This window comes from Phyllostomus hastatus, unplaced genomic scaffold (genome assembly GCF_019186645.2).
Source record: "Phyllostomus hastatus isolate PE091 unplaced genomic scaffold, TTU_PhHast_1.1 phas_contig_58, whole genome shotgun sequence".
In the NCBI taxonomy this organism is placed as follows: domain Eukaryota; kingdom Metazoa; phylum Chordata; class Mammalia; order Chiroptera; family Phyllostomidae; genus Phyllostomus; species Phyllostomus hastatus.
In genome coordinates, this window is record NW_025333916.1 from 42,058,131 (window position 1) to 42,080,755 (window position 22,625).

The window sequence follows — 22,625 nt, forward strand, 5'->3', positions numbered from 1 at the left end:
TTCCAGGCTCTGATGATACAAGTTCGCAGTGGGAAACCTTCCCACCACTTTTTTCCAAGACCCAAACACCTGCTTTTCTGTGTTTTAATTAGACCTGCCCCATGTTGTTGTTGTTTGTGTTTTAGCAGCAGGAGCGTACCTGTGCCTCGTAAACGTTTGCTTGCTTCAGCTTGCCAGGTTAGGGGTCATGGTGCCTGATGCAGTTGACCACAGGACAGTGAAGCAATATGGACGTCTGGGATAAGCTATAGTTGTAGAAACAGCATGCAGAGTGGTTATGTTTAACATTTTAAGTAAGCAAACTCATCAGCTACTTTTTCAACAAACTAAGTTCATGCAGATGATGTTATCTCAGCATGCCCATGCCAACCTGCGGACCTGCATACCCAGGATCTGAACTGTTAGGTAAGACTGTGTGTGCACAAGTCCAGGCCCCTGCGGGTGGCAGTTCTTGGAGGAGAGAGGCCAAGTTCCACGTGGGCTTTGGCCCACACCATCCACTGTGACTCCAGGGTTTAGTTTCTGCATCAGTTTTTCCTCGATTTAACAAATGTGCTGACTTGTTGCACACTCCAACAGGGCCTTGTGGAAGCAACTGACTTGCTGGCTGCAAAGCTGGTCAAGCTCCCTTTCTAAGACACTGGATAAGTGGATGATGGCATGATCTGTTATTAGTATGGGAGAAAAACAAACAGTAAAGTGAGTCATCTGCGTAGTGAATGCACTAAAATAATGTATCTGTGGTGTGTGGAAGCTCATCTACAGAGTAACGTCTATGAAGCGGTTGTTACAAAGCTTCATTAAGTGTTGCAGCTTTAAGTAGGTGTGCAGGTGCTGGAGCTGTCATTTGGCACAGCATCAGAGCCCACAGGCCGAGCAGCAGTCTCTCTCCTTCCCCCAAGACTCAACCTAAAGCTTTGCAAGGGCTTGAAATACAGGAGCAAAAAAGGTCAAGCCCAAGTGGAATCTGCAGAACACAGGTGTTCTCTGCATACATCTGACTTAACTAACCAGCAATTTCTGGTTTTGGTCTTGTTTTGGTTTTTCCTTTCTGATAATCTCAGAGGTATCAGAATCAAACAGGGTTAGATTGACCTGGTTTTGCGTAAGAAACCCAGTACCTGAAAGACATAGTCTAGATCACTACAAGGTGATTTCTAAGACCTTTGCCTAGGGAAAGAACCACCTCAGAGGGGAGCCCAAAGCTCTGAAGGGAAGGATGCTGCCTCTCCTCTCCCAGGGGCCTCGCTGAGGCGTGGGGGAATATGGAAACAGTAGGGGAATCTGTGGCTTGTGCTGTTGGTAGGAGCTTCTTGGTGCAGCCCTGCTAAGACAGGTTTAACCTCCTTCCTCAAAGACGAAGTGTTCACTTGTTTGGCTGAGGAGTGTCTCTCGTAGCTACAAAATAAGCTGGTTACTCACGTGCTGATGTCTTTATCACTCTTTCCTGCTTTGCTAAAACCTTTTTTTTTAAATAATTACATAAGAGTTGGAAAGCACAGTGGTGGCTGTGACACCATTCCCAGTCTCAGCATGGAGGTGTGTCCTCTGCAGGGCAGAGCGAGCCAAGCCCTGCGAAAAACCAAAACGGGCGTTGGTTCGAGTGAGCGCACATGCAAGTTTTGAAGATGCATGGTTTCTTTATGACAAGCTAAGTCTAGTCATTTCTAACCATGCCTTTATGTATTTTCTGTATTTCGCTTATTTGGGTTCTGTCTCTGGAAGAACATTTCCTCGCACTTTTAGATCTGCAACACCACATTTCGACCTAATCAACATATCGTAGATCTTAGTTGGTCTTTGGGTGGTGGTTTTTGCACCTTTCAGCAATTATCTCCAAGCACTGTTTCCTTAGCTCGGAGCAACATGCTTACTTTGTGCAAGCGAAGAATGTTCCCGCCAGAGACCTAATTGTGATCTGGTTCCATGGGAAACACGGCGATCCAAGTTCCAGAAATAAGAAGTGGCATGTCCCTGTGTGAGTTGGTGGGTGTTTTTAGGGTGACGTACAGGAATTCAGGCCACAAATCTTACATGAGGTTGTGATTAGACGTTAAATAAATTTCTTCTTAAATGTTAGGAACAGACATACTTTTCATATGGTAACCTTTTAAACTTTAATCACTTTCTTTTACTTTAGTTAGTACTTCCATTTTTTTCTTAACTCATTCAGGTACTTGGGCATATTGGGCATATGTTTATAAAATGTTAATGTTTGTAAAATGTCACTTCCGTGACCATTCAAGGCCTCAAGGTACTGTACTCCAAGAAAAAGAGCAGACTTGAGAAAATGAGCCACTTTGATCTGTTCAGAAATGACAGAAGGTGAGTCCTGCTTTGGGTGATAAAGGCTGATTTTCTTTCTGGATCTCTGTCCCTCAAAGCCCCTGTGGGGCCAGCACTGGCTGCCTGAAAGCTAGATGCACATTTTTAGACAAAACATGTGACTTAAGCAGATTAATTCTTGTGGTTCTATAGCAAAGAAATCAAAACTGCGTCACATACCATAAACTTTATGTGTATTACGTGTTTTGGTACTTAAATTGTGTATAAATATTGTGGGCGGCCACTATATAGTTTTCAGTCTCTTCTTTCAGTAATTTTTTTCCTGGTCATTCTGTACCATTTAAAAATCTCTTTCTAAAAAATAGAACAGTGGTCTTCATAAAATTCAAGTATATTTTTTCCTACATAATACTACTGTACTTACAAAGATATTTTGCTAAGAGCTACTAAAGTATATATGATATCCTTTATGTGCTTGAATAATACCTTTTAAGTTGACAAACCTGTCTGTGAAGGCTGCACTGAGATGAAATGGAATTAAATGAAAGGTTTTTGCGAGAAGTGCAGTGTCTGAGCATGCCTCTGGAGGTGCACGCTGCCTGGTCCTCATGGGTGCAAGTGTGTCTTCTCGCCCAGAATCTTTCCCGCTATTTCTGCTGCATCTCTACTGCCGAGTGGCAGTACCAGCGGTGCTGCCCACAGAGACATCCCAATCCCTGCTTAGGGGTTCCCTGAAGGCAAAGCTTTGCTTAAGGCATCGTCTTGTGTTCCGGTATTTGTGATTCCACACTCCGCCATCCTCACCATCGCTCCACCGGGAGCAAGCGTTCCAAACCCGGGAATGGCATCTGCGTTCGAGCTGGTACAGAGACACCAGGGACGTTACTCCAGAGTCACTGGGATATTCTTGCTCAGGTTACTCTTTCCTTCTCAGCAGTCAAATGTGAATGGTGTTGCATGGATGTCTTTGGAGACTTGGTAAGGGCTTGGAACCTGTTCGTCATCTTGTGTTGCTGGTATAAGATCCCAAACAGTGGCCTAATGTGGAGGTTTGCTTTCTGCTCGGGTAGAGGCCCCAAGGCTGGCATTCGGGGCTGGCGGGGTGGCTCTCTTAGTATGAGGATCTCTGGATGCTTTCGATTTTTTGTTGCCGCTCTTACCTAGCCGGCTGCCATCCTTAAGGTTACCACAAGGTCATGAATAGCTACTGAAAGTCCAACCATCTGCACCAAAGTTTTGGCCTTAGAGGGGAGAAAGAGGCAAGGGGGAATGAGCATGCTCAGCCTACTATTCCATTTTTTCTGGAAGTTGCATCCAACATTTTTTAGTTCTGCACATGGGCCACTTCTGTTTGTAAGCAAGCCTGGGGAACAGAGCTGTACACCTGCGGTACTACCGTTCCTGACTGTAGGGGTCTGGCTACTGAGGAGCAGCAAGTGCGTTTGCGGAGGCAGCCGTCAGTCTCTGCCACGCCTTTTGACCTGTGTCCCTGTGGCACCTGTCTACCAAATCGCACTCTGGTGTACGTTTCCTGCATACGTGTCCTGTACGGACTACGGAGAGGAAATACTCGTAAGGGTTTTTTTCGAGGCTCTGTACAATGTGAAATGTGTGAGTTGCAACACTGGTTCTCAGCCCTAAGGGATGCTGCAGCCTCTTGTCTAACAGAAATGTTATGCTGCCTGCTGAAATGGAATGCATGGGTGATTACCTTTATATAAAGCTTGTATATGTTCATATACATATTACATATATGCTACAGTGTAAATTAGAGACGAAAGAAAGGTGACTTATGATAAAATGTGTTTTAGTCCATAAATGTGTTAGTCAATAAAAGTATTTGCACAATGGAAGAGAAAAAAACACATATTCAGGTGCTGGGCATCTATCTAAAACCATTGTGAGTGTGGCAACTGCACATGCAGACTGGACGTGACTTAGATTTGCTGACTCAAATACCGAGACTGGTGTTATTGTGCTGGTATTTAGAAGTAGTAAGTAAATCTTACAAAGCTCCAAAGGAAACCAAGCACTGCCTGCTTGGTGAACATGGTAAATGTATTCCCAGAAAAAAAAATCAGTGTGTGTTAGAGTAGGTAAGAAGGAGGACAAAAAAGAACTTCATATTTATATGTTAACTAGTGCTTAGTTCAGGTAATTGCCAAAAGCAAGACACTCTTCATCATTTGAAAGTAATATCCTGTGCCTCTGAATCCATCACAGTACTTCCATGCCCTGCCCCCCAGACCACTCACTGTGCCGCCTCTTCCTCCAGCCACGTTGTCAGAAATGCCCATGCAGATTCCAGTGACTTCTGGGGTGTCCCTGCTTTAGAAGACTTGCATCTCCTCTGTTTTGTCTTCACATGTGCCTGGCCCTACCTCAGTGGTGCACTTGGTTCTTTTTTGTACCTCTTATCTTTGCTTATGTCAGCCTGGCTTGTTTCCACTTAAGTTTTGCCATTTTGATGTATTAGATCAGTTTTAATCTATGAAGAGCAGCCTTTATAAGCAACAGACAGCACCTTCAACAAAGATCTCAGGAGCAGGTATGGGGAAAAAATGTTACATTCCAGCCTGACAACGTTGTAAAAGGATTAAAGGAAGGGATTAGGAAATTCCTGAGGCTTCTTGCTGGTTTTCCATCTCAGTTAGTTGCTAGAGGCTTCCTGTGTCCGCCCATCCCATTTACCACCCCCGCCCTGCCCCCGCCCCTTCTCTGTGGAGGGCTCACCGCTGGGTCCTGTTCGTGTTTGTTCGCCAGGCCCCTGCATGCTCCGCCCTTCATTGGGATCCGAGGGGGTTTGCAGATTCACCAGGCGCTCCAAGGCCTGTGGCGGAGGCCTTGCTGTACAGAGCCCGCCAAATCACGCAGCCCAGTTACTTGACGTGTCTGTTTTATTGTCTGGTTGGACATGGTTTTTCTGCCACGTCCAGCTTCATCATCTCTTAAAAGTGAAAAATACATAATGCTTTTCTTTCCATATTCTATCCTCATCTTTTCTTTAGTTAGTCTGAGTGCTGTTCATTAATTGTATTTTGATAGTCACCTGCCATAATAACAGCACTGAAGTCTTTTTCAAAAGCTGACATTTTAATTAACATTACTTTTTAAAGTCGATGGACCAAATAAAGTGGCACCTTAACATTTTCTTTGTTTTGTGAAGTAAAATTGCTGTCCAACCACATCAGAAAGTTTACATGCATATTCCTTGCTTAGTGCTAAATGATTATTTTTTTAAAATGGGGTTTCAAGATTGAACATTAAAATTTCACTCCACTGTGATTGTTTTTTTCTAGCAATAGCTCAAGGGAAAATTATTACTTTTAAATTTTAATTTGAGGATATTGCAGCAATGCAATTTTATATCCATTGACTTATGTCATTTAAGGCGAAATACTATGTTTATTCATTAAGAGTAGTGTCTACTACGGTGTTTATGATAATGAGCGTTCTTTCAACCCATGTTTCACCACCTGTGGTTTTGTGGTGCCATCAGATAGCTGATGGGTTTGCTCTAAGTATATCATTTTGTTCTTTACAAAATATGCCTTCAAATAACAGTATGGCTTATGTTTGTGCATGAGTGTGTGTACACACATGTGCACACATCTGAGGACGGAACCTGCAGCGTGGCCTGAGCAGAGCAGCAGATCTTGAGTAATTGCTCGTTTTTAATCGAGAGTCTGTTCTGCGGGCAGGTGAGCCAGGATGGGAAGTCGCTCCTGGACAAGCTCCAGCGGCCCTTGACCCCCGGCAGCTCCGATTCCCTCACAGCCTCTGCCAACTACTCCAAGGCCGTGCACCACGTCCTCGATGTCATCCATGAGGTGCTGCACCACCAGCGGCAGCTCGAGAACATCTGGCAGCACCGCAAGGTGCGGCTCCACCAGAGGCTGCAGCTGTGTGTGTTCCAGCAGGACGTCCAGCAGGTCAGTTCCATGCGCCGCTGCTCCCCTAGGGAACGAGTGTGCTGAAGTGAGAGTGTAGGTGGGAGGGTCCATGCCGGGCTTGTCTGTGCTGATGGAGGGAGTGGGAGATAATGACGGGGGAACACAAAATGCGCAGTAACACACATGCAGCTCCTGAGAACGCCTGCTCAGGCTGTTTTTAGCCACTAATTATCTCGTGTGCATGAAACACGTGAGAGATGCTGGGCCTTAATGGGGGAGGAGGGGCTCTGAGTTTTGTTCTTGAGACAGACCATTCATAGTTATATTTATTTGTGAAAATAATGCAGTGATGCTTATACCACCGTACTATTACAATGTAAGGTCTATCTGCTCTTCCATTATTTCAACTATAAGCCAATTGTGTTTCTTTTCCCACCTGGTAGTCTGTAGGGCACAGTAGGTGCTTAATAAATAGCTGTTTAATTAAAGAAAAGTGGCCTTTCATGACTCTTCATTTCTAAGAAGTTGACATCCCTTCGTTATTGTTGTCATAAAAAGTAGGAGGAAGCCCAGTCCCCTTGCTGTTTGTCTCCTTACTGTGGAACAGGGAATGCTGTCCCGCTACCAGCGTTTTAAGGATTAAAACTGGGGGGACCTATACAATACAACTTTGCCTTAGTGGTAAATAAGGTAATAGTTGTGTCCTTGCTCTGAAGTAGAGGGGGGAAAGGGTGTAAATGAGGTGTCAGCTCTGGGGATGAGGAATCCTCAGGGGTGCAGGGGAGCTCGGCATCCAGGGGAGTTGGCTGGAAGCCACAGTGATAGACACTCCACTCTGCCTGAGCGTCCGAGAGCCTGGGCGCTTTGTTCAGACACGCAGGAGCTCAGATTTCACTCTCCCCAGCACCATCCGAAGGTGAGAAGGTTTTCTGCTGAGTGGGCTGAGGCTGTGGAAAGTCACGCTGTGTTCTGATAAACACACATTCTCCACATTGTTCACCACCCTTCTCTGCGCAATGGGAACCTGGTGAGTTCACAGTTCTTTTACTTGTGCCATAATTTTTAATTTTCACATACTATGCTTTGGCTGACTTACAGTTTTTGAGTTCTCTGAAGGTTGCATACACAGAGTGCCTCAGGAATCATGGGTTTGATGTGATTCATGCTTCTTGACAGTGTTGTTTTAGTCCAAGAAGATAATTGCTGGGGAGAGAATACAGAGCGAGGAGTGAGGGGGAGGAGTCCAGGTCTAGGAGTTACTCTGTGGACTGAAATGGTAAGGTTGGAAACATGAGGACTAGTTTTTCTTAATTGTCCAAAAGCTTTCACACGCCATGAAATGTGACTGTTAGGGGACTTTCCTACCCACCTCTCTGGCTGTTGGATCAAGTATTCATTCCACAACCGTGGACCAACACACTTGTGGATTGTGTCTGCAGCGGCAGCAAGGTGTTCCCCCCTTTCTTACCCTCACTGCCGACAGCTCCTGGGGGCCCAGTCATGGAAGGATAAGCCACTGAACTGTTTATGTCGGGAGGCACGAGGAAAGGCAGCCTGTGGGAGTCTAGTCTAATTTGGCACCATGTACTTAATGCACTTGAATTTGAACACAGCAAATAATGATTGTTATATTAGAAAGGTAGTTGTGACAGTAATGAGGCCAGTTCTTTCAGCTAGCTTTTCTCCTCAGGAGCAGTTGGCAGGGTGGGGTGTCAGCAGGAGGAAGTGTTCTGCAGAACCCAGAATGCTCAGCCCTCCGTAGACACCTGGTAGGTGCTTTGGAGGGGAAGGTTTTGCCGATTAAGTCATCGGGAATGGTTAGGACTTGTTATGCGTACAGGAAACGGCTACACAGGCTTGACTTGGGAAGTCTGGAGCAAAGTTGCAAGATGAAGCAAAGTCTTTTTACCTTGAAGGGGCGCATAGGATGTCAGAACCAAAATTGTGTTTTCAAAACTCAAGAAGTTACAGCATGTGGAAATTTTTGCCATATTGAGCAGGAGTAGGAGAGTTAAGCTGAGAATAAGTGAAAAAAGAAACTGTAGTACTTCAGAAAGACGCGGTCAACAGAAATAAATTTGTGAAGATAAAAAGAATCAGAATCCACAGAAACATCATAAGCCAACTGGAGATGCCACAAGTTTTTGTCTGGTTGTTTTGGTTTAGGAGGAAGCATCTATACATGCTGCTGAGGGAAAAAAAAGCAGCAGCTTAGCACACAGTCAGTGTGGAATGACGGCATTTCAAGGGAAACAGGCCTCCTGAGGGGCAGGCACCTGTCTGAAAAGAAGTGCTTGGGAGACGGGGCTCTAGGCAGCCTGCCAGGTGTTCAGCAGGACGGGGGCAGTGGGGACGTGGCAGGGGCATTTGATCTTTAAAACACGAGTAATTTTGTCCTCGTGGTTATTTTTTTTCCACGACAAGCAAAGGCCATTTTGTAATTTCTTTATGGAAGGTGTTTGGGATGAGAGTCAGGTGCTGCGGTGTGGGGGCAGGTGAAGCCGCTTTACATAACACTTTAGCACTTGCCCATATCAAAGGGCGGGTGGGAAGACTGGCCGGAGACTTGCTCCGCCCACGTGCTAGCTACTGACCGACATTCAGCACTAAGCTTTTTCATTGCCTACCTAAAAGCGAAGTCGGTGATCTTTGGGCCGTTCATCCCGATGGTCACGTAGTACGCATCCCCATTGCCTTCCGTTGGCTGTTAGAGCAGCGCTCGGTGGATGTTTGGTTGAATTCATGAGTGGCTGGGTACCTGCTAAACGGTGTTATTCAGTTTAGAGTATGCTTTAGTGTACTATAGCAGGGTAGTGTATTTTTGTTGTGTTCATTCAAATGGGGTGATAGTTGGGAAGCAGGGTTCTATCAAACCTGCCTTTTGACTCACCAGTCCAGCCCGCCTGCCTCTTGGATGGGTGGGGGCTAGTTACTCCAACTCGCAGGTGAGGTGACTCGCCCTGTGCAGGCTGGCTCCCCCAGAGAAGCCCCTCAGAAAGACCTTTCCCTAAAAGGACCTCTGGCTTCCCCAGCAGCACTTCTTGTGTGGTAGCGTAGCCCTGATGAAGTATCTCTTAAAGAACTTTCTCCAGGTTCATGCTGGGCCATTAACTAAGATTGTGAAAAGATAGTCAAACAGATCTGGTCACACTAGATTCTTCTCATCCATACTTATTTTTTTCCCCCTCAAAATATATTAATTGAATGTGTCACATTGTGAGAGGTGCAGAAGTAAATACGTTGAGTATCTCACAGTTCCTCTTCTCAAGGAGTTATAATCAAGGGATAGATGGTTTAATAGTCTAGTAAAGTAGACCACAACATGCTCAGGTTTGGCACTTACGTATTTGGTTTGAGTCATGCCCACCAGGGTGTTACCTGGAGTGAGAGTGTAAATGAAACTGGCTACCCTCATCTCTTATCCGCCTACCTTGTGCATGTGCTCTGAGGGGACAGATCTGTGAGTTAGTGACTTGTCCAGATTTGGGTGTTCCCGAGAGTTTTGTCTGTGTTCTTCTCAAACGTCAAGGGTCTAGTAAACAAGGGAAATGACAAGTCCTGTAATAGATTTGCAAGTAGCAGTTGTTGGACACCAGGAAAGGCTTCATGGGAGCTGATCTTTGAAGGACCTCAGTAAGTCGAGGAATGGGCAACAGGAATTGCAAAGAGACCAGAGACATGGAAGGGCAGGGTCTAATCAAAGAGTATGAGGTGGCCCTGTGTAGAGAGGTGGAGGCATGAGCTGGGGCTGCTGCAGGAGAGGTGACCTCCAGGATGAACACTTGGGACTTATTGCTGTAAGATTTAGGACACCACTGCAGGGACACAGCAAACCCTGACTAAGGGCTGTGAATTGGTGCCAGGGCCTGGAGTGACTTGTGTGTGGCTACGAGGGAACCTCTGTATGATATCTCATACATCTTGGTGCTTTGTGAGTGTTCACTGACCTGTAGGTATCTGTCCTTTCTTAACACTCACTTGATGCTCACAGCGAGCCTGCTGAAGAGCGAGTGCGTTTCCCATTTCACCACCTTGGTTCACACTGTGAAGGGCCTGTCGGCAGAGCATTTTGACTCGATGCTGTGGGCAGTGGGGGGTGGGTGACATGATGCTACTTGCCTTAGAAAGATTGCTCTGGTTGCGATGTGATGAGCCAGACTCTATGTAAGGAGACAGATGAAGTTCCCATTGTGGACGTCCATGTCAGCCATGGAGAAATCTTAGCAGAACCGTAAGGTCCTCGGGGGCAGTGATCTGTTCTGTGTTTTTTTATTCCCTGGTGTTTCCCAAGTGCCTGGGATAGACTAGATGCTCAGTGTTTGTTGAGTGAGTTAATGAGTGAATGAAGGAATTGAAGGAATTCCCCAATTTTGCTAAAAGACTCTTTTGGGCTAAAAATTTCTTTATTCTGGAATGGGGGGTGGGGTAGTTGGCCTTATTGGAATTAAATAATCCAGCTGGGGGGGTCCTGCAGAAACAGGAGCTTTGATTGATGTCGGAAGTTAGGGACTTAGGAAGGAAGGGATAATTTCAGTGTGTAGGAGTTTTGCAAGCGTCATGAGATTTTTAAAACATTAAAGATTTCGGTACCTGAATGCAAAATGAGGGTCCTAACTGCCCGGTTCTAGCAGAGAGAGGGAAGTCAGGATATGCCAAAGAGGCAAAGAAATGCTCTTTTGGTCCACAGAGAAGTGATTTCATGGGTTTACCTGGGTCCTAGGCTGCCATCCTTTGCCAGTAAAAGCCATTTCCCCGTGATGGCTGACTCAGCGGCTCAATCTAGGTGGCACCACAGACACTGGGCCTACTCCTTAAGTGAAGGTTCCTGAACCTCATGTGTCTTTGCTCATGAAGCCAGGAAGGTGGGTTTTTCTCATCCCACTCATCAGACTCATTATAGAGCCCCAGCTATTTAACATTCTCTTCTGCTCACATTCCCACGGTCAAAGGTCGCAGTTCCAATTGCGGCTCTTGATAAGAATGGTTTAGACTGTAAAGGATTGCTGTCTTTTATGAGAGTTTTACAATTAGAATTAGGAAGTCCTGGAGTGCAAGCGTTTGGGATTGGTAACCTGCTGACAGCAGATTGAGGCTGACCACGCCTCCTGGTGTGAGTTTTAACTGAGACTTTTGGTTTTGAGCTGGCTTTAATTACCTTTTGTCCTAGTGAACCCAGAAGAGACATGACTGTCAGAGTAACCTTAGTAACCACAGCTTGGAGAGAGCTGAATGTTCAATGGCGGGAGGTAAGAAAGTGGGAAAATGGGTGAATCCCTACCTCAGAGCAGACATAAGACAAGAGCACAGGGTGCGGGAGCTGCCACTGTGCTCCAGGGGAACTGGAACAGGAGCTCAAGTGACTGGGGTAAATTGAAAGTCAACGAGGAGCTGAGGCCTTTGAGCCCTTGAGTTTGCAGTTGCTAAAAGCCGGAACGATAAGGAGTAAGCAGAGCCCAGACCAAACCCCAGACAGCTTGGGACTCCCTTTCACTGAGCGCCAGCCCATTGCCAGGGCCCCCTGTGAGGACAGTGCCTGAGGATGAGCTGGAAAGGGAAGCTGACAGGCATGCATAAGGCGTACCTGTGTATGTGTATATATCTATATAGTTCAACGTGTAGACTTAATCTGTGCTGAATAACTTTGTTTTCCCAGATAAAGTTATCTGGGCATAGGAAGGTAGTTTTCTGGACAACTTTGGACTGTTTTATATTCATTTCTAAACCAAGAATGAAAAAATAATTTTTAAATGTTTATAAAATTACTGAAAGGATTAACCAGTGTTGGTAGAGGGGTGGTTTGCTTGGTTAGGGTTTTATGGGGATATCCAAGGTAAGACTATTTATTTTAATAATAACCTACCTACTTTTCTTCTTCCCTCCCTCTTTCTAAGTTCTTTGTTTTCCTTAAGAAATTTTATGTACTTATGTAATTAAAACTAGTTTAATACTAGAACTGGTGGTTTCTTTTTTAAAAGACAGACAGATGATGTAAAAGTTTAAAAGTCTTTTAACCTCTTTGCGAGCCCTTCTTCATGGGTTTCACCCATACTTTCAGTCAAGAAAGTGCATGGAGTGAGATTTCATAGGAACATGTTGTTAAACAAAAGCAGCTCTTGCAACGCAGAGCATTTTGGTTTTGTGCCATATATTTCCTGTGTGTAACTTAACTGAGAGTTTTGGTTTTGGGGTTGTTTTTTTTTAAGATTTCATTTGTTTATATTTAGAGAGAGGAAGGGTGGGAGAAAGAGAGGGAGAGAAACATCAATGTGTGGTTGCCTGTCTTTGCCCCCTAATGGGGACCTGGCCTGCAACCCAGGCATATACCCTGACTGGGAATCAAACTGGCAACCCTTTGGTTTGCAGCCCAGTGCTCAGTGCACTGAGCCACACCAGCCAGGGTGTTTGTTTTTTTGATAGCTTTTTTATCCCCAAGTGATTTGGCTTAGTAGATTTTGTAGTGTTCTAGAAACCACTTTTTTAAAAAGATATTTTCATATTAAGAATATATATATTTAGGACAAACTTAATTTACTTTTGAAATGCAATGAATGAAGAAACGAGTGTCCCTGGCCCCAGTGGAGAGAAATAAAGAAGCAGGGGATGGTGCGGGAGACTGTCATTATTGCCAGGCAGCTGAAAATGCTGGACCTAAGTTCCTCCTCCTCCCTTCAGTCCCAAAGCCCAGAGATGCGTGTGGCTTTCGTGTCTGTTTCCTTTCACTGCAGAAGTTGTGTCGTGCTGGCCCCTCATTTTCCAGGTAATCTAACAGAGCCTCAAAGAAGTCAGGGGACTTGGCGAGGCTCCCAGAAGGCTAGTGGGTTTTTAACTCCTTTGTCGCTGTTGACCCGAGGGGGATGCTTCATTTATGAGCTGATCAGAGAGTAAAATTGAATCGACCTGTTACTTAGGAAGGACTGTTTAAGTAGGGCTTTCTGGGCTGGAAAGGGGGCTTTTTCAGAAGTTGTTAGGGAAAAGGGCTTTCTCAGCAGCTGCCACTGCCCATCCCCAAGAGTGAAGGAAAATAGCTACTCAAGGAGACTTAAAAAAACAAACAACATTTTGAAGTGTAGCCCATCACCTTAGGAGTGGATAATGGAACCGGAGAGAGCAAGGGCATGAACGCCTCCCAGCAACCTGGAGCCCAGCCCTTCCCAGCCAGCCGGGGCCTTGCGTCTTCTCCATGCAGTGTGGGTCAGGTAGCCTGGCCTCCTCGGGGGCGGAGAGAGCACCACTCAGACACTGGCTTCAGGAGCAAAATATACTCTGAGCTTGTGGGGCAAAAAAGTGTCAGGCAGCCCAACATAGGATGAGCATGTAGAGGCCAGTAATGTGCGCTCAGAGCGTTTCTTCATTTGTGATTTTAAACTTCATGGGTAAGGTACGTGTTAGGTAACTTGACAGTGATGCTAAACACCAGCCTGTAATAAAAACGAACATTTTCTAAGCGAAGGCCGCCTGTTTGGTCACCTATTTACCTTCAGTAAATTTGAAATGACATTGTTAGGTTGATCAGCTGTCCTTCATTAGAATCACTAACATAACATTGATATGATCATAATGAAGGTTCACATTCTGCCATGTGTACTGCTCACTTTTTTGCCCAAATTTTTGAGGAAAAAAATGCTGATATGCATTATACATGGGTATGATGGTTACTTATGGGTATAGTAATGAGTGTGATAATCCCATGTATGATGCACACAGCACCATGGATGCACATTATATATGGCGAAATACAGTAAATGTTTCTTTCTGCAGTGCTTACTTAAAAGCACAGCTAGAAACTCATTAGGCACATTTCTGTCTACATTGGCATCTCCAGTGGTTTAAATAAAAGCCAACAGATTGAACAGGGAAGTAACTAAAATAAGTGAAAGTAGGTTAATTTTGGTTTGGTAGGGAATGTAGGGTAGGGTGTGGAAAAATTCATATTTTACAACTGGAAAAAAATCTGATTTTATGTTAAAAAAAGAACAAATGCAGAGTATTTTAGAAGTACCTTTGTTTTGCATTTGTTTCATGTAATCATCGTTATTTTTAACTGAATATAGAATCAAAAGAGCTTATTTTCACTTTTATATGCATATAACGTGACTTAGAAGGGGCTCTCCTTACTCTGACAGAAAACATTACCATGTACTGTCTCTTTCAGACAGTAGCTGAAATTGACAGATGTTTGTATATTTTCTCTGAATACGCTTTGGGTCCTCAAATACCAGTAAAAATAGATTGCCTTGAGTGTTCTTGGTTGTCTAGTGTCAGAGGTCTTACCTTGTTTTCATAATCAGCATCCTAGACAGCTCTAGGTACACAATCGTACTTACCAGCATCATGTTCAATTGTGTAATGACAACCTGAGAATTAAGCTAAACAATCCATAGGATTTCCTGCACATCTGTCATTTGATGCTGTGAAACATGTAAGTGTTGGTGGCTCCCTTTGGAGTGACCTTGACCTCAGAGCTGTCACCGTGTCTTTTAGAGGGCACTGGCACGCAGGGGCGTGACCTCCTATTGCATCCTCTGAACAGAAACTGCCCTCCCAGCTTTGCCCTGTGCCTGGAGCCAGGTAGACTGCCGGGAGGGATCAGCTTTTGCCCTTTTCCCCGAGTCTGGCAGCCACACAGCAGATCCTATGTGCAGTCCTCGTTGTTCCTGGGCTCGAGGTCACAGGGCAGAGAGATGGCAGCCACTGCCGCCAGAGCTGAGGTCAGTAGTGGCCGGCTGGATGAGGTTGATGAAGCCTCCCCTATATGCATGTTTTGAGTTGATAGGATCCACAAGCATGCCTTTGAAATGCTCCTCGGGCCAGTCTATTGATTCCGGATTCCTTAGCCATCCAGGAAATATTGGCAGGCTTGTGCAAAATAAAGCCTGTGAGGGAGTTGCATTTTGAACGCTAGCTGGATGGATTTCATAACCACCTGCTACTCTTTTAATAAAGTGCTTGGAAATTTGTACACTCTTTGAATTGCATTCGTATCTGTTGGAAATGTAATTTGACCCAGTATTTACAATTTTTGTCTAAAGGAAGCACTGATAAAAGAAAAATGCCCAGGATAACCTTGAGTGGTCGGTGTATAATATCTTCTACTTCTAACTTTTCTTAGGCTTAAAAAACAAATTATAATTACTTTCAAATTATTGTGTTTTTGCGTTCCGAGCCCTTACTACCAAAAAACAATGTTTACCTTTTACTTTTTGAAATTGTGCCTTATTTCAAGTCTGTACTGAGCTACCAGCAGTCATAAGGTTTGCTGCATATCCATGGCTTCCTTTTTTTCTTTACGGTCAAGGAATATACCGAATGTACTATAATTACAGTAAAGAATGTCATCCAGCCCTTCATGCAAATCTGATGGGCAGGTGGACCGAGGCACAGATGTTACTTATGTAGCTCCAAATTCTTTTCATTCTTAAAATATGTGATCCCTGTCTTCTGCATGCTGTTGGCCTCATGCCCAGAAGCACATTCCATTTACCGTATCCATTCTTGGAGGCTGAGATGTCTTGAAGCTGTCATTGGACATTTTTTAGGAGTGGATTTTAAAATATGTGTTTTAAAATGTGTACTAAGAGCCCGTGGTATGAACAACTCAGCAGCTTCATGTCTGCCTTGAAGTCAGTCAGTGAGTGTGGCACTACCTTCTAATGGCAGGACAATACTGAGTGCTTCTCTGTCTCTCTGTCTCTGTCTCTGGAAGTAAAAGAGATGTACTAAAGCAGACTAGTTAAAAAGCAATGGAATCTTTTTAGCTGTGCCACTGGAGTGCTTACACCTTGATGGGAGCCTGCCTCGGGCACAGTTTATGGGTGGGGGCACACACGCTCTGTATATTTGCCACTCGGATGTTACGGTGCTTAACACAGCTATCACTGAACGCCTGTATGATATCACCACTGCGCAGGTAAGGAAGCTGCAGCTCAGAAACTGTGAGGAACTTGCCTAAGAGCACACAGCTAGACCCTGTGTTGGCATGCAGGGGGGAGACGAGAGAGCTTTCAGGTGGACTGAGCTGATAGGCAATACAAATAGATCCAGTAACACTTCCTCTGATAGTGAGACCCCAGGTGACTGACTGGTAAAGTGGTGGCGTTGACAAAAGTGTCAGAAACAAACTAGTAAAAGGTAACCAACTTTTTACTTTGACCAGGTAGCTTTGACCTGGGCACCCCCTGCAAGGCTGGGCCTCCATGCCCCACCCCACCCTCCCCCTTGAACACACACTTCTGCTCTCAGCTCCTGCTGTCTGCAAGGGTCTTCACAGCGGCCCACCAGAGAATTATTCTGGTTTGCAAGCCATTTTACTACATGCACTGCTAATGTCGCTCCACCTGTGTAGAGAGGACCCCTCAGACCCTCGGCTTCAGAAAGTGCTGGTTTGGAGCAGTGGAGCACAAGTCCTGTTGTCCCTGGGCTGGGGCCTGTGGCCCTGACTGCCCCTCCTAGGTATCTGGCAGTGCCACTGACCTCTCCATAGTGCAGGGAACAAAGTGCCAGGAACCCCCTTCACAGCCATGGACCCCACACGGAGGCCCCTTCTATTTCGCTGTTACCGCTGTGCTTCCAGGTGGCCCTCTAGACCATTGTCCCCGCTGTGCCTGCCCAGTGGCTTCTTCAGTCCCAAATCACCTCGATCCATATGCAGTTACCATATTTACCTCAATGCAAGTTCAAGGCAGCCTTCAGCACTTTGGCGGCATATTAGCAAGTGTATTTAAATATTTAAGTGATATCTTTCTGTTTTTAGCCAAAGATGTCACTGACTTAGTTTTTTGCTAGTTACATTCCCCCAGCAGAAAGTGACAGAGCATGCACTTGACATTGTGCTACCGCCAGTGTTTTCTCCAGCCCGAGCGCCACGGAGCTGCTCGCTCCCAACCGGGAACTAAAAGCATTGGGGTGTGCGCTGTGCTTTCCCTCCCTCTCTGCGGTGGGGTGGATTTCAACAGCAACCTAAGTAATTAAATCCATAGGAGGTTTAGCTTTCACGACAGCTTAGTTTATAGAATTAATTAATTAACCTCCAGACCAGGACAGAGGTGTTGAAGTGTTTTGTTTTCTTAGGTTTTATTGATATGTTTCAAGTCTTCTAAGGAAGAGACAGAAAAACGTTAGCTCTGTAGTTAAACTTGAACTGCCTGAGTTGTGATGCTCTGAGTCTTATAAAAATGTTAACTTGGTCCTGTGTGGCTTGATAACCACTATCATATCTAGTCAGTTTTGGTGGCTTCATCATGCATAAAGTGCGGTGAGGTTTAAATCAGCCATCATTGCTTGTAACGTTTATATATATATTTACACATTTAAAGAGCTGATTAAAACTGTGTTGGAAAGCTGATAGAAGATGTAATTCTCAAGCGTGTTAGATTAGCATACAGTTGCCTCCATTTGGTTCTTTGCTTTTTTTTTTATAGAGTTGGGCAACAGCGTGTGTCTTCGGTAGATAGCCCTACCCTTGAACAAGGCAAGACATCGTTTTGATGGCACGTGTACTTGTTCCCACTGTAGGTGCTGGACTGGATCGAGAACCACGGGGAGGCATTTCTGAGCAAACACACAGGTGTGGGGAAGTCCCTTCATCGGGCCAGAGCTTTGCAGAAACGTCATGAAGATTTTGAAGAAGTAGCACAGGTAAAACAATGGCTGTGACTGTTTTTTTCCATAAATACCTCTGTGCATGGTTTTAAATCACTTTTAACCACATCTGAGAAGAGTTAGCCTCGGCTACACATGTTTGAAGGTGACTCACGGGAGACGGTGCTCAGATTTTAGAGGGAACCTGCATGGCAGAGGCGAAACGATGCTGTAGTCAGTTGGCCCTTTTGAAAAATGTTATGTTATTGAAACAAAAAAAATCTTGAATATTTTTGCCATATTTATTGTACCAGTGTTTGTTGACTACTTTGCAAAGTTTCATTTCAAACCAGAGAATAGCAGTTCTTGCCCTTCTGTAACGTTGGGCGGGCGTTTCATGTCCTTTTCCCAGTTCCTTTAAATGTGTGTGCTTAGGAGACAGGGCAGAGGCCGTGGTGTTTGGTCCCGTTCGAGGTTTGACTGTAGTGCTCTCTAGCTGTGTGACTTTGGAAAAGTGTCCTTAATGTTTAAGGTTAAATGTCTTACCTGAAGAATAGGCTCCTAGAGAGGAAGTAAAGTATAAGAAGAAAGGACCACCAGCATCAGTGAGCACAGATATTGGTAAATATGTTTGTAAATCTCAGTGGAGTGACCATTTAAATTTAAACCCAGGGGTGTCAAACTCATTTTCACCAGGGGCCACATCAGCCTTGTGGTTGCCTTCAAAGGGCCAAATGTAACTTTAGGACTGTATAAATGTAACTACTCCTTAACTAGGGGCAAGGAGCTCGGCGCTGCCACCGGGTAGAAACAAGGTGCCAGGCCAGATAAAACAAGGTGGAAGGCCGTATTTGGCCCTCGGGCCTTGTGTTTGCCACCTGTGATTAAACAAAAGGCATCGAATTTGGGGGTAGTTACAAACAAGACGGAACGAAAGTACCAGACCACTCAGCACAGGAGATGGAGAGAGGTTCTCAGAAGTCGGGTGGGGGGTGTGGTTTATCTCAGGTTTGCAAATCCAGGTGTGTATGTTAGCGTTTTTTGAATGGCTACTCTAAGCTTAGGAGTGGAAGTCACCTCAAAATAAGTATAAAGGGAAAAGAAATACAGAAAATTGGGTAAATAAAAGCCTACTACATGGATCTGGTAGAAGAAAAGAAATGAGAACAACAAAAATCATGACAGAAACAACAATTAAGGTGCAGTAATTTGTCCATAAGTGTCTGTAATTACAGTAAACACAAAACAGACTATAGTTAACAAAGATTTATCCAATTGAATACTTTTTAAGAATCTTGCTTGTTTTTTTCCCAAAGGACACACCTAAAATATAAATACCCAGGAAGTTTGAAAATATATAAAGTATTAGAAAAAGATCTACCAGGCAAATATAACCAACCCCCCCCCCCCCCAAAAAAAAAACCTACCATAGAAATAGTAATAGTAAGCAACTAAACTTAAAAGCATGAAAACTTATTAGAAATGAGGAGGGTCTTCAGTTGTAGAAGGAGGAGTGTCACTAGCCCTCTAACACTGTGGTCTCAAATCTGTAAAACAAAGGTAAACCGCAATGACCTTGGCTCCCATGTGGGTAGGTTTTATATGACAAAGGCTCATTCACGCACTCAGTTACTCAGGGAACTACCGGCTAGAATTGTGGGATAACAGAACACACTGCAGGTAAGTCCAATTCAGTGACGGTGCCTTTAAAATGTTACCTTCTATACATGTCTTCATGTGTAAACTAAAGATAAGCATCCCAACCTTTCTGCTCTGAATCTCAAGAAACAGTTAAGAATAGTGTTCAGCAGCCTTGCCACAGGTGGATGTGTCTTTGGGTTTTTTTAATCTGCATTACATGTGGTCTCCTTCTTGTACATACTGGAAAATACTTGCCTTCCTTATGTAGCAAAGAATATGTGAAGAATGTGCTCTTATCTCCCCCTTATTTTCTCTATAAGATACGCTACTGCTGTAGCCAGTGTGGTTCCAGGATGGGAGTGAAATTTGTATCCTATGAGCAAAGACTTCGGACACCGAAGAACGTAAGAGGCGGGACTGCAGGTGCACTCACCCAGTCTCTTCCTCCCTTCCCGAGTGCGCTCTCACACAGGAAGGATGAGGGTCTTCTGAAGGTCCTCGAGTGTGTCCAGCACTCCATGGGCCCTCCTCCCTCCAATTCCTGTGCTTCCTCCCATTCTAAATTAGGGAAATCTCCTTGATGACTAATCTTGCCCTGGGTTTTCCTGGTCAACTTTTTTCATGAGGTCCGAGGTGATCATCAAAGCTGTCAGCACAGGTTCTTGGGCGGGGAGCAAGAGCAAGAACACTTTGTAGGCAATGTCTCTGCCTGAAGGTCTCAAGCTCAAGCCAAGGGTAGCGCCCTGAGCCGTGGCCTGCTTCTCACCACTGACTGGGAGAAAGGCAGGTGTTCGCTTGCTCCGCACTCCACTCACCTGGGTTTCAGTCCTCTCCTGTCATCTCTGCTCACTGCCCCTGGGATTCTAAGGGGTGCTGGGCTCACTTTTCCTTAAATTGAAAGGACTTAAAAACCTATATCTGAGTTGTGCATGAAAAGAAACCTTAAATGTGAACACCTTTTACTCACTTTGTAAACTTCTTTGCCCACTTTTTCTCTCTCTGGTTTCAAATAATCCACCTGTCATGTGTCAGGCATTCTTTCTGCCAGGCACTGGGGGGTGGGGGTGGGGGTAGGTAGGCCAGGCCCAGACCTCCTGAATAGGTGTGGCCACCTGTCAGAGGGCTTTCCCTGGTAGGTTTGCTGGCTAAGCCAAGACCCACAAATTAGTAAAATTCTGCTTGGGGACAAAGAACAGGATGTGAGAGGCAGGCCTGGGGGTCAGAGGTAGGACTGCTGGGCAGCATCGCCACGTGGCCTGGAAGGCTGCAGGGTGGACTCCTGGGAGCCTCCTCTCTCCGTGGGCCTCTCTCCTTTGCAGACCCCACCACCGGGATCAGGCTCAGAGTGCTCGCCCCGCACCTGGCTGCACCGCGTTTTTTCCCCTTTTCACGGCTCAGCGTGCCCTCTCTGCTTGCACTCTCCTCCCACCTCACTGCCCAGACCTGGAGCCTGCAAGTCGGCCTCTTCTCCCAGCATTTTCAGCTTTTCCCACTCTTAGTTCTTTTCTTTCCAGCAATAAATGTTTACAGACCACCCCCTCTCTTGAAGAACGGCACTTGATTGTGCCGTGTCTTAGATGCCACCTTCTGCCTGCTCGTCACCCACTGTTGCCAGCAGCCCAGGTGCACTAGGCCCACAGTGATCGCCATTGCTCATTGTAGACATTCAGAAGTCTATCACAGTTAACCCAGCGGCTCATATAATTTCCCTCCACTGGCGTCAGAGTGAAAAGCCCTGATTCTGCCCTCCCGCAAGCCTGTGGAGACTCCTGTTGTGTGAAAGGCCCCAGGTGGTCACTGACAGAGCTCAGGAATCTGGCCACTCCAGCCGGGAGCCTGGGGGCCTCCTACATCACAGAGAACACCTCTGAACCACTCCAGGGTTGTTCTGGGAGGGGTTTGCTGTGCCTCAGAGTACACCATCAGGCCGTGTAGGCTGAGGGGCCACCCTCTGCAACCAGAACTAGCCACAGATTAAATGTGGTAAGGTAGGGAGGGAGCCATAAGACCTGAAAAAACAGGGTGGCCTTCTCTGCAGCCTCTCTACCTGGTTTAGTAAAGATTATTTATGCTTGTGTTTGTAGCTTCATTCAATGACAGCCCCCTAGCTTGTCCCAAACAACAGAATGACCGGAGTCTCGCTTTAGCAGAGGGGAAGCAAGGTCCACGGACATGAATCACTCCCTTCCCCAAATTTCCTTCCCTGCCCTGTGTGTCTGTGACTGCTTTCTGTCAAAGCAAATTATAATAGAAGGCATTATGGCAGAGATCTAAGTTCGTATTTTAGATCTATGTATTTTTTTTTGACAGTATAGCCTTTGGGGGCACCTTAAAAATGGAAACAGGTACTTCAGTGCTTAACAAGGAGCTAATTTCATTTTCTGAAACCTATTCACAAAGATAAAGCCAGTTTTGGTTTTAGGGAGAAGAAATGTCCTTTAGTAGTTAAGTTTGAAGTTGTTTAGTTTGTTTCTTATGGTTGTGTTTTGAAAGATCCTTTGTAAAATACATTCTAAATTGTTTTTAGTTCAGAGGTGTTGAATTAGCAATTTATTTAATAATTTCTGTTTATAATCAGCTTCTTCAAAGTAGTGAGCTGTGGCATGAAGTAACACAACAGGTTCAGAAAGGAAGTGGCGAAAGTCTTCTGGCTGAATTCCTTTGAAATGCACTAAATATAGATTCATCATGTAGAACAATTCTAGTGCTGTAAGGAGGAACCCGAAAGGGCCCTCCTGTGTGCTTGGTGGAAGCGAGCTGTACAGCTGGGCATCACTTCTGCAGGACACAGACTTTCACTGCAGAGCCTGGCCTACGGCTTTGTTTCCAAGGCCACTGTAGCCATGTGAGGAAGCACTTGCATCATTTTTGCACGCAATTTTGCAGAGCCAAAGACCACCCACACCAACCTGAAGATCCCTTCCTTCTTTATTTGGTACAGGGATTATGAGTAGACACGTCCTGTTGAATGAATCCGTGCTTATGAATTTATGGTGTGGTATGCACAGCCATGTTGAATGCTTCATGTAGGAGCTTAAAAAAAATTAAAATGCTTTCCACGTGAAGCTTTTTGCAGATGACTGACGGAGAGGAAGATGCTCTCTGATAGTCATCTGTGTTCATGTTCCCTTTTGGATGGAAGAAGCCTTGAATACAGAAGCCACTAAAGCCCAGAAAACTCTGGTTCAGGGAAGACACGGATTTTAAGAGCACAGATTTCTTTAAAAT

The 22,625-nt window shown here is 45.2% G+C and overlaps 1 protein-coding gene across 10 annotated transcripts in view; it reads left to right on the top strand.

Annotated features, from left to right (window-relative positions):
* TRIO (trio Rho guanine nucleotide exchange factor) overlaps window positions 1-22,625 on the top strand; it is a 325,844-nt gene that overhangs the window by 150,474 nt on the left and 152,745 nt on the right. For all 10 annotated transcript variants that reach the window (XM_045848128.1, XM_045848129.1, XM_045848130.1 and 7 more), the window contains exons 9-10: window positions 5,988-6,218; window positions 17,691-17,813. In XM_045848128.1, the coding sequence (XP_045704084.1) occupies window positions 5,988-6,218; window positions 17,691-17,813 (354 nt within the window). The remainder of the gene's footprint in view (window positions 1-5,987; window positions 6,219-17,690; window positions 17,814-22,625) is intronic.